This window comes from Daucus carota, chromosome 7 (genome assembly GCF_001625215.2).
Source record: "Daucus carota subsp. sativus chromosome 7, DH1 v3.0, whole genome shotgun sequence".
In the NCBI taxonomy this organism is placed as follows: Eukaryota; Viridiplantae; Streptophyta; class Magnoliopsida; order Apiales; family Apiaceae; genus Daucus; species Daucus carota.
Window position 1 is genome coordinate 4,447,759 of NC_030387.2, and position 12,629 is coordinate 4,460,387.

The window sequence follows — 12,629 nt, forward strand, 5'->3', positions numbered from 1 at the left end:
AATATCTAAGGGCATTGTGCAATTTATTTGCTAACTCAGCACTTGCATTTTAAGACCATGTATATATATATATATATATATATATATATATATATATATATATATTTATGATACAGTGCTGAAACTACAAACATGATAATGATATTAAAATTACTCAAGTGCAAGCCCATATATACATTAACATACAATAACTACATACAATAAATCATAAAACAAAGATATTGAGGCAATAAATATTGATTGGTCAGAGCTTAGATTAATCATATTTGTTCCTGCTCGTCGCTCGACATATTATAATTATGGTTTAATGACCTTTTAGCCCTCGAAGTACGGGTGGAAGTTCCTATGCGACCTCGAAGTTTAAAAACGTACCTTTCGACCCTTAAAGTATCTTTGTCATACCTATTAGCCGCTTTTAAAAATACCAGTATAAATCATGGGATAAACTTGACAATTCATATTCGGGGTACAGTTTGGGCGTACCTTTTAACCCTTAACGTATACATCTCGTTCCTTTTAACCCCTAAAGAATACATTAAAATAAATTAGATGTTCCTTTTAACCCTTAATGCTTACTGCCCCTTTTAACCCTCACGTGTGAAATGTCAACTTTGTCCACCCCGTTATTGTGGCGCCCCCGGCCCGGGATGACCTCAGAAACCCGACCCGGGGATGCCAAACAAACTAACCAACTCAATATATGCTTACACAACCTTAACAACACTTCATAATATAAAGTTCTTACAACGTCTTCAAGTTTGTAACTAAAGATTACATCATAAGCTCCTAACTTAAACACAAACACAAGCATATTATATTAACATCTTCCTCTACAAGCCTCTTGTTGCCACTAAAACCTTAGTTCATCACATTCTTATCCTTTCCAGAACATCCTTCTCCAAAATTCTTTCCTGAGAAAGTTAGTGACATAAAAGAGTGAGCTATAAAGCTCAGTGAGCATATATTGTACGATTCAACTGAGGTTTATCCAAGAACTAAAACAATCTTTTGATAAAATAATCATCAAGAATTTATCAATATCATCAAAGGTTCATCACAGCAAAATAGTTCTCACAAGATTAAAACCGAGTATTCAAGCATGATTAGTTCATCAATTCATCAAGTTGGGATCCCGGCCAGCTAAACAATCGGTTTAGCTCTACTTCCAATAAGGAAGCATCATCATCAGTTCATCAAGTATCAATGCAAGAATACTCGTTTTTCATCAGTAAAACATCATTTAAATATTAAACATCAACAGCGAATAAGTACAGTATATACTTACCTTAAATCGCTTCTAAATTTAAATTCTTTCTCGATCTCGAACCTCGGTACTATTAACCCTTCCTAACAATATAAATCACAATTTGCAATTAACAATTTTTTTATTTTATTAAATCTCAAAACCAAAATTTCTACTAATAAAAAGCCTTACTAACTAATTACAATTAAATAAAATAATAATAATAGTAAACAAATAATAAATATAAATAAATAAGAATAAAATACGAGGACTTACAAATTAAAAGCCTTCAGTTTCCTAATTAGGAAAGCCAACTAGCTTGGTGTATTTATACAAGGAAAGTGGGAGAATTTCTCAAGCTTTCTCGATGTGGTACCAAGTCCAATAGAAAGAAAATGAAATATTGAAAATAAAATTCTTTACATAAAGATGACACTAGAGCTAGTACCAACTAGGCAGTATGTAAATAGCTTAAGTTGTTGGTAAAGGCCATGCTCCTTTCCTATATATATCTATCAAGTTTCATTTTTCTTATCAATGTGGTAGCAAAGTAAAGCACAAAAAGAAAAGAAATTCTAACAAAGCACTCATGGGTGTTACAAGGGAAGCTGGGCCTACAACCAATTAATTATTGTTGCTCATAACCTTGGCTCCTTCTATATGTTTACAATATTCTTCATTTATTTAGTCAATGTGGTTTGTGTATTTTTCCTCTCATTGTAATACACTACTCATCCCACATCGAAAAGGTATTGAAACCTTCTTGCTTTCAACATCTATATATATATCCCCCAAATAGCTCACCTTTCTACTTAAAAGGTTTTGAAACCTTTGTATCTTAGAAAGCTTGCAACCTTTCTCCTGGCTTAAACATAGCCAAATAATATAAGTTCAAACTTTTTATTTAGAGAAAAATTGATATGTTTTCTCATAATTAGATAAATAACAAGATGAAGGATGAGTTCTAAAGTTTATGGACTTCACTAAGTCCCACATCGAGGGAGTATAAGAAAGATATAAGCTCTTCCTCTATATAAGAAGGCTACTAGCCAATACTAGTATTTTATATCCAACTAAGTAAGTGATCTTGCTTAGTTTTGGGACGATTATTCGTCCCACATCGAGAAGATACACTAAAGTTATCACTTCTTTCTCTATATAACAATGGTATGAAGCCTACACTAGCATCTTATAACAAACTAAGCTAAACATGTCGCTTAGTTTTTGGGACAACTCTAGTTGTCCCACATCGAGAAGATTTTGAATAGGTCTTCTTCCCAACTCCATATAATGTCAATAGATCTATTTGCTCAAAGTAACAAAAGAGAACTCACCCATTCTCATAATGAGAAGTTGAGCATAGAACTTATAAAGTTCCATATAAATTAGACAAACACAAATATTCTTTCATGACTTTACATATAAGTCAAACAGGGCATGAAAGTCCATAAGTTTACTCTTACAAGAATAGAAGTAGAGATAAAAATAATCATCCAAGTCTTATTTATTTGTAAAACACTTGTCCCACATCGAGAAGATGTGAGTACAAGTCTCATGTCTCAACTATATATTGAGATTGAGCATGAACCTACTAACTTAAAAGTTGGGCTTGGTAACTTAACTAAGCCTAACATTTGCCCCAAATAATGATTGGGTTGATATCTTCCAAAATCTTATTTTCGGATTGAACACAACTTTTAAGAAGGAAGAATATATAATAATATTCTTCAAAATACATATAATATAATTTATGTATTTTTAAATAATATAAAGTCGGAATATTACATCCTTCCCCCCTTAAAAGAATTTCGTCCTCGAAATTTAAATCATACCTGACTTATCGAATAAATTGGGATATTTTGTCCTCATCATTTCCTCGGGTTCCCAAGTTGCCTCCTCCACATTATGATTTCTCCAAATAACTTTCACTAAAGGTATGATCTTAGTTCTCAACTTCTGCTCGCGACGATCTGCTATTTCAACTGGGTGTTCTTCGTACTGCATATTTTCCTGAATTTCTATTGGTTCATAATCTATAATATGCGATGGATCTGAGACATACTTTCGCAGATATGACACGTGAAATACGTTATGAATATGTCCTAGACTTGGTGGGAGTGCTAGCTCGTATGCTACTTCTCCAATTCTTCTAAGAACCTCAAATGGCCCAATATAACGAGGACTTAATTTTCCTTTCTTCCCGAATCTCATAACACCCTTCCATGGAGAAATTTTAAGAAATACAAAATCTCCCTCCTTAAACACAACATCTCGGCGGTCCTTGTCTGCATAACTTTTTTGCCTACTCTGAGCCGTTAAAATCCTTTGTTGTATCAACTTCACCTTCTCCGTAGTTACCCGAATTAACTCTGGCCCCAACAATCTTCTTTCTCCAACTTCATCCCAACATAATGGTGTTCTACATCGACGTCCATAAAGAGCTTCATATGGAGCCATCCCAATTGTCGCTTGATAACTATTATTATATGCAAATTCTGCTAAAGGTAAATGTTCTTCCCAACTTCCTTTAAAATCCAACACACAAGCTCTTAACATGTCTTCTAAAATTTGAATTGTACGTTCCGATTGACCATCCGTCTGAGGGTGAAATGCCGTGCTCATACTTAGTTTTGTACCCATCTCTTCTTGAAAACTATTCCAAAATCTCGAAGTAAATCTGGGATCTCTGTCAGACACAATCGACACAGGTACTCCATGCAACCTAACTATTTCTCGTATATACAACTTTGCTAACTTCTCTAGAGGTGATGATTCTGATATAGCCAGAAAGTGGGCACTCTTTGTTAGTCTATCCACAATAACCCAGATGACATCATTTCCTCTTTGTGTCCTTGGCAATCCTAATACAAAATCCATGGTGATGTGTTCCCATTTCCATTCAGGGACAGGTAGCGATTGTAATAATCCTCCTGGCCTTTGATGCTCCGCTTTTACTTGTTGACAAACTAAACACCTTGTCACCCATTCCGCAATTTCTCTCTTCATCTTAGGCCACCAAAAATGTTGCTTTAAGTCCTTATACATCTTCGTAGATCCAGGATGTACCGAAAAAGATGATGAATGTGCGTCAGACAATATTTCCTTCTTAATCTCTATATCAGATGGTACACATATTCGATCGCGAAACCTCACGATGTCGTCGTTTCCTTTCCTAAAATCTTTCTTTCCCGATTCTGAATTAGAATTATTCAAAATTTCTTTTAATCGTTCATCTTGAATCTGACTTGCCTTTATCTTTTCTAATAACATCGGTTTGACCTTAATTTGACACAATAAGCTCTCATCCTTCTTTTGCATACCAAATTCCATTCTAAATCTTTCTTCTTTAAGATCTAATGATTCTACTATAACACTCGCACAATTTCCGACTTCCTTCCTACTTAACGCATCAGCTACAACATTCGCCTTACCAGGGTGATATAAAATTTCACAATCATAATCCTTTAACAACTCCAGCCATCTTCTCTGCCTCATATTTAAATCTTTCTGTGAAAAGAGGTACTTTAAACTTTGATGATCTGTAAAAATTTTACACTTTCCTCCATACAAGTAATGCCTCCAGATTTTAAGCGCGAAAACTACTGCAGCCAGTTCTAAATCGTGGGTGGGGTAATTCTTCTCATGATTTCTTAATTGTCGAGATGCATAAGCAATTACCTTATCACGTTGCATTAACACACATCCTAATCCTTTCCTTGACGCATCACTATAAATAACAAAATCTTCAGTTCCATCTGGTAATCCAAGTACTGGAGCAGACGTTAGTCTTTTCTTTAATTCAATAAAACTTTTCTCACATTCCTCCGACCAAACAAACTTAACGTCTTTCCTTGTGAGATTTGTTAATGGTCCAGCTATCTTAGAGAAATTTTGAACAAACTTCCTATAATATCCGGCCAAACCTAAGAAACTTCGAATCTCTGTCACCGTCCTTGGTCTTTCCCAATTCATGATCACCTCAATCTTCGAAGGATCAACTGAAATTCCTTCTTCTGAAACTACATGTCCAAGAAAACTTACTCTCCTTAACCAAAACTCACATTTTGAAAACTTCGCATACAACTGCTCTTTCCTCAAAGTTTCTAAGACAATCCTTAAATGTTCCTCATGTTCCTTCTCAGTCCTTGAGTAAATCAGAATATCATCGATAAACACAATTACAAACTTATCCAGATAATTCCTAAATACTCGATTCATCAAATCCATGAATACCGCAGGTGCATTTGTTACCCCAAACGGCATCACTACAAACTCATAATGACCATATCGAGTCCTAAACGCCGTCAATGGAATGCTTTCTTTCTTTACTCTCAACTGATGATAGCCTGAGCGCAAATCTATCTTTGAAAAGTAAGTGGCTCCTTGTAATTGATCAAAAAGATCATCTATTCGTGGAAGTGGGTATTTATTCTTTACAGTCAACTTATTCAGTTCTCTATAATCAATACATAATCGTAGAGAACCATCCTTCTTTTTCACAAATAACACCGGTGCTCCCCAAGAAGAAACACTTGGTCTAATATACTTTTTATCCAACAACTCTTGTAATTGTACCTTGAGTTCCGCTAACTCGGTTGGTGCCATCCTATACGGTGTTTTCGATACTGGTTGTGCCTCCGGAATCAATTCAATACCAAACTCAACCTCTCTTTCGGGTGGCAATCCTGGCAAATCCTCGGGAAAAACATCTAAAAACTCTCTAACCACATGGGTATTCTCTACTTTATTTTTAACTTCCTCTTCACCAATCACATAAGCTAGAAACCCTTCACATCCTTTTTTTAACATCTTATAAGCTTTCAGAACTGATATCATGACACTAGGTTTTTCTAACCTGTCTCCTTTAAAATAAACTTTCTTTTTATCTGGGCCCCTTAAACATATTCGTTTTTTACTACAATCCAAATTGGCCTTATACTTTGTCAACCAATCCATTCCCAAAATTACTCCAAAATCCTTCAATTCTAAAGGTAACAAGTCTACTAGAAAAGTATGTCCGCTAACTATAAGGGTGCAATCTTTATAAACTTTGTTCACAAACAAATTCCTACCGTTAGGGAGTTTTACTAGTAATGCATTATCTAAACTTTGCGCAGGAGTATTCAACTTATCCACATACTTCAAATCCACAAAAGAATGAGTTGATCCAGAATCAAATAGAACATGAACATCTTGAGAACAAAGTTGGAGCGTACCTGACACCACATCATTCGATATTTCAGCATCCTGAGTCGTCATTGCGTAGGTTCTTGCCACTGCCCTAGGTGTTGATTGCTGAAAAGGTCTTGATGTGGTAGTTCTATTTTCTTTAGTTTCAACTTCTTGCTTGACTCTTTTCTGTGGGCAGTCCCTTGATACATGTCCCGGTTTTCCGCAACTATAGCAAGAAATCACTTTCGGCCTTGGGCATTGAGTCGCTATATGCCCCCTTTCTCCACAATTATAACACAACCCATCAGCTCGGTAACAAATGTCACCACCATGCTTTAGTCCACACTTCTTACACTCCGGTATGGTGGTCTTCCTATCATTTCCCGGGAAACTATCTTTCTTTGTCTTCTGAAACTTCTTATCATCCTTCTTATATCCTGAATTATCACGCAGTTCTGTTTCTCTTCCTCTTTTCTTATTGTTGAAGAATTGGGTGCGAGCTTCATACTCCCTTTCGGCAATCCTAGCTTTTCCCACCAACTTATCAAATTGCTCTAGTTCCAACAAAGAGACCCTTTCTCTAATTTGAGGTTTCAGTCCCTCCTGAAATCTCTGACATTTCCTAGCTTCAGTATTAACCTGATGAGGGGCAAACCTAGAAAGCTCCAAAAACTTCGACAAATATTCTGACACAGACATTCCTTCTTGCTTCAATCCTAAAAACTTCATCTCCATCTCATTTTTCATACACGCAGGAAAATATTTATCAAAGAACAACTCCTTAAACCTCATCCAAGTCATTGTTGAACAATCTTCCGTCTGTTTAACAGTGTCCCACCAAAATACTGCTTCCCCCCTTAAAGAGTGTGTTGCGAATTTCACCTTTTGTTCATCCAAGCATTCAGAAATTTCTATCACTTTCTCCATTTCCTTAATCCACGTATTCGCAACATGTGGATCCAAATCTCCTTTAAATATCGGGGGATCAGCATCCTTAAAGGTCTTGTAAGTACACCTTCGTTTATTCTCACCTTCTCGCTCCGGATTATTTATACGATCTTGTTCTTCCACACGATCAGTGTTTACCTTAATTGTATTCGTATTTTCTTGATCTCCCCTAATAGTCTTCAACATATTCCTCATTTCCTCCAAAACCAACATCATTTCAGGACTAATTTGAACGCTAGGCCCAGCTCCACTACTATTTTCTTCATTCATCGTTACCTAAAAATCATATAATATATATTAGAACTCTGATCTAATCCACAATTCATACTAGCACGATAGTAAGTACTAAACATATAGTTTATTCCACACATTCACAACTAAGGTCCACATATCCCTTAGACATATTCTCCTAACTTAAAAACACACTAGTCTAGAATCTTAATTCTACTTTCGCCGATACTCGAACCTATAGCTCTGATACCACCTGTGGCGCCCCCGGCCCGGGATGACCTCAGAAACCCGACCCGGGGATGCCAAACAAACTAACCAACTCAATATATGCTTACACAACCTTAACAACACTTCATAATATAAAGTTCTTACAACGTCTTCAAGTTTGTAACTAAAGATTACATCATAAGCTCCTAACTTAAACACAAACACAAGCATATTATATTAACATCTTCCTCTACAAGCCTCTTGTTGCCACTAAAACCTTAGTTCATCACATTCTTATCCTTTCCAGAACATCCTTCTCCAAAATTCTTTCCTGAGAAAGTTAGTGACATAAAAGAGTGAGCTATAAAGCTCAGTGAGCATATATTGTACGATTCAACTGAGGTTTATCCAAGAACTAAAACAATCTTTTGATAAAATAATCATCAAGAATTTATCAATATCATCAAAGGTTCATCACAGCAAAATAGTTCTCACAAGATTAAAACCGAGTATTCAAGCATGATTAGTTCATCAATTCATCAAGTTGGGATCCCGGCCAGCTAAACAATCGGTTTAGCTCTACTTCCAATAAGGAAGCATCATCATCAGTTCATCAAGTATCAATGCAAGAATACTCGTTTTTCATCAGTAAAACATCATTTAAATATTAAACATCAACAGCGAATAAGTACAGTATATACTTACCTTAAATCGCTTCTAAATTTAAATTCTTTCTCGATCTCGAACCTCGGTACTATTAACCCTTCCTAACAATATAAATCACAATTTGCAATTAACAATTTTTTTATTTTATTAAATCTCAAAACCAAAATTTCTACTAATAAAAAGCCTTACTAACTAATTACAATTAAATAAAATAATAATAATAGTAAACAAATAATAAATATAAATAAATAAGAATAAAATACGAGGACTTACAAATTAAAAGCCTTCAGTTTCCTAATTAGGAAAGCCAACTAGCTTGGTGTATTTATACAAGGAAAGTGGGAGAATTTCTCAAGCTTTCTCGATGTGGTACCAAGTCCAATAGAAAGAAAATGAAATATTGAAAATAAAATTCTTTACATAAAGATGACACTAGAGCTAGTACCAACTAGGCAGTATGTAAATAGCTTAAGTTGTTGGTAAAGGCCATGCTCCTTTCCTATATATATCTATCAAGTTTCATTTTTCTTATCAATGTGGTAGCAAAGTAAAGCACAAAAAGAAAAGAAATTCTAACAAAGCACTTATGGGTGTTACAAGGGAAGCTGGGCCTACAACCAATTAATTATTGTTGCTCATAACCTTGGCTCCTTCTATATGTTTACAATATTCTTCATTTATTTAGTCAATGTGGTTTGTGTATTTTTCCTCTCATTGTAATACACTACTCATCCCACATCGAAAAGGTATTGAAACCTTCTTGCTTTCAACATCTATATATATATCCCCCAAATAGCTCACCTTTCTACTTAAAAGGTTTTGAAACCTTTGTATCTTAGAAAGCTTGCAACCTTTCTCCTGGCTTAAACATAGCCAAATAATATAAGTTCAAACTTTTTATTTAGAGAAAAATTGATATGTTTTCTCATAATTAGATAAATAACAAGATGAAGGATGAGTTCTAAAGTTTATGGACTTCACTAAGTCCCACATCGAGGGAGTATAAGAAAGATATAAGCTCTTCCTCTATATAAGAAGGCTACTAGCCAATACTAGTATTTTATATCCAACTAAGTAAGTGATCTTGCTTAGTTTTGGGACGATTATTCGTCCCACATCGAGAAGATACACTAAAGTTATCACTTCTTTCTCTATATAACAATGGTATGAAGCCTACACTAGCATCTTATAACAAACTAAGCTAAACATGTCGCTTAGTTTTTGGGACAACTCTAGTTGTCCCACATCGAGAAGATTTTGAATAGGTCTTCTTCCCAACTCCATATAATGTCAATAGATCTATTTGCTCAAAGTAACAAAAGAGAACTCACCCATTCTCATAATGAGAAGTTGAGCATAGAACTTATAAAGTTCCATATAAATTAGACAAACACAAATATTCTTTCATGACTTTACATATAAGTCAAACAGGGCATGAAAGTCCATAAGTTTACTCTTACAAGAATAGAAGTAGAGATAAAAATAATCATCCAAGTCTTATTTATTTGTAAAACACTTGTCCCACATCGAGAAGATGTGAGTACAAGTCTCATGTCTCAACTATATATTGAGATTGAGCATGAACCTACTAACTTAAAAGTTGGGCTTGGTAACTTAACTAAGCCTAACATTTGCCCCAAATAATGATTGGGTTGATATCTTCCAAAATCTTATTTTCGGATTGAACACAACTTTTAAGAAGGAAGAATATATAATAATATTCTTCAAAATACATATAATATAATTTATGTATTTTTAAATAATATAAAGTCGGAATATTACAGTTATATACCGGTATACGCCATAAGGGCTTCAAGGTACGACAAAGATACTTTGAGGGTCGAAAGGTACGTTTTTAAACTTCGAGGCCGCTATCAAAGGTACAATGTACTTGATGAATATAGTTATACTTAATTCTATTTATTATTTTCTCAATATGAAGAATTGTACTATTTTTCAACTGCTTCTTGACATAACTAAAATTATTTTAGCGAAAGAAAAAGGTTAAGAGTGTTGTGCTTGGGTCTGGCCCAAGAGCTCGGTCGCGGGCATTCAGGATTGTATTGCCACCACCTGTGAAGCAAGTTAATGATGCAGTGGAGGTTGAGGTTAATAAGGAGGTTGAGGTTTGTACCACATCTTCACTATAATCTAAGTAAACTTGAATCTTCACTTGTTATGCTAATTTGGAATCTAATCATTTATCTTAATTTACATAATTTCTTTTGTAGGTAAATGATGTTACACTAAAAGTTAGTACTGCAGAGAGACTTAAGTTGATGAGAACAAATACTCCTTGTTCAATGGATGCCTATTTAAAGTTACGCAAGCGCGAAAAGATGCAGGCTGCATTGAAGACTATGCAGTCACAGTTCCCAACTGAGAATTTGCAACAGCCAGGTACATTCATGAATTTATAATCAGCCAGGCTGCATTAAATTAAATTCTCATCGAAGCTTATTACTAAAAAGAAGTTAAATTCAATTATTTAGTTTATTACCTAAAACAATTAACAAATAGACTTAATAAGTTAAAGAGTAATTTTGTATTAGTTTCTCACTAACTTATAATGTTGAATTTTGATAAGTAGCAAATAGCTTTGACTTTTTCAATTGTTTCAGTTGATGGATACGCCACAAGGCCCACCTGAACAAAAATGGAGAAAGCCTCGAGGGAAGTCAAAACTGACTCATGTCCATACAAGAGGGGAAAAGAGAGAGATCAAGCTATCTGATCTCGGGCAACCAGTAGATGATGATGAACACCTGATTAGGGAGTTCAGCAATTTTTTAGGAACAACAGTTAGGGAGTTTGTCTCTCTTACATGTCGTAGTTGGAGTGAAGTTCCACAAAAAGATATCTTGTGGCAATATGTGAAGGTAATACTATTTTTTAGTTAATTTTTGGCTATTTTCTGAGAATTGTTTAGTTAAATTTAATTAACTACTAAATTAGCTCCTAAATTATGTGTAAAACATGTTTCATTTTTAGAATAAGTACGTAATCTCTGAAGACGGTTATGACGACGATGCCGGACTTGTTTAGGGGGTACAAAGCTCTGATCAAGACGGATCACTATTAAAAATATCAAACTGATGAGGAGAGGCTAGAAAATAGGCCTCGGGAGGTTCCATTGAAAGACTTCAAGATGTTGTTAGAATATTAGGCTGATGAGAAAATAGCGGTAACATGAAATATAATTTTTTTTGTCACTGCATCATTTATCTCTTAATATATATTTGAATTGTTTTTTCTATCTTTTTCAGAAAAAAGAAAGAAGAAATGTCGAATCTCGAAGGCTTATAACTGAAACACATATTGCTGGAAGTAGGAGTTTCACGCAAATATGTCACAATATGATAAGGTTTTTAATTTGGAAATTTTGTTGGGATTATGCTTGCCTTTTTTTGTTTCTATAAGTACGATAATCTGAAGATTTCATGCATCCTTTAAATTGAACTGTTTGGTGTGGTGAAAACCTTTTTTGCAAGGCACTTGAAAGAGCATTGAAAGCTACCCGTGAACAACCACTGGTGCCAATATCAGATGCTGATGTTTATGTTAAAACACGCAAACGGGAAAGCACAGGAACATACAAGTTACCTACTAAAGATGTTGAGAAAAAAGTTGTGAGTTCTCGAACTTTATAATTAGAATATAAATATAAATTAGAATCTGTATAGTTATATCCTCGATATTTAGTTTTGCTATTTTAAATACTTTATGGTAGTTTAACATGATCAAAACATTTTTTTGCTCAATGTATGCATGTTGTTGTTATAGAAAAATGTAGAGAAACTTATGAAAGATGGAACAACTGACGAAGCTGATGAAGTTGTTTATGGTGGGAAGGATCACACTCGCACTTTTTTAGTGGGGAGGCTTATTCAAAAAAGGGAACCAAAGAAAAAAACTACACGCCATTTGCCTACCATTCCAGAGAAGTATGTGGCTAGTTTAACTAAACAGATTTGAGATCAAAGTGCGAAGGAGATCGAAGAATAAGTGCAGAAGAAGGTTGAAGATGATGTTAAGCTGGCAGGAAAGAATCCAGACCTAAATCTCGATATCGAGCTAACTACTGCAGCTGAGCCAACAGTTGAGCCATCACAGGCCAACAAAGGCAGTAAAGCCCTTGATTAATATTTTCCCTTTTTTGAAC

The 12,629-nt window shown here is 34.8% G+C and overlaps 1 protein-coding gene across 3 annotated transcripts; it reads right to left on the reverse strand.

Annotated features, from left to right (window-relative positions):
• Nucleotides 1-701: 701 nt before the first annotated feature.
• LOC135147633 (uncharacterized) lies at nucleotides 702-9,026 on the reverse strand. Of its 3 annotated transcripts, XM_064080786.1 has the most exons (4): nucleotides 8,741-9,026; nucleotides 8,507-8,568; nucleotides 6,460-8,132; nucleotides 702-911 (listed from the first exon to the last, which is right to left on the reverse strand). In XM_064080786.1, exons 3-4 carry the CDS (start codon nucleotides 7,631-7,633, stop codon nucleotides 859-861), a joined length of 1,227 nt encoding a protein of 408 aa, XP_063936856.1. In that variant the 5' UTR covers nucleotides 7,634-8,132; nucleotides 8,507-8,568; nucleotides 8,741-9,026; the 3' UTR covers nucleotides 702-858. The 3 variants fall into 3 exon arrangements, 2 of the variants coding, with proteins under 2 accessions (XP_063936856.1, XP_063936857.1); XR_010285289.1 differs by lacking the exons at nucleotides 6,460-8,132; nucleotides 8,507-8,568; nucleotides 8,741-9,026 and adding exons at nucleotides 1,286-1,347; nucleotides 1,520-1,639; XM_064080787.1 differs by lacking the exons at nucleotides 8,507-8,568; nucleotides 8,741-9,026 and adding an exon at nucleotides 8,297-8,500.
• Between the last annotated feature and the right edge of the window lie 3,603 nt (nucleotides 9,027-12,629).

What these genes read in the sequence shown, in the direction of transcription:
- LOC135147633 (XM_064080786.1), bottom strand. Translation starts at nt 7,633, where the DNA reads ATGAATGAAGAAAATAGTAGTGGAGCTGGGCCTAGCGTTCAAATTAGT. An exon ending in ATCGAATGATGTGGTGTCAG is followed by an intron (nt 912 to 6,459) that starts GTACGCTCCAAC and finishes TAACTTTCTCAG; the next exon opens with GAAAGAATTTTGGAGAAGGA.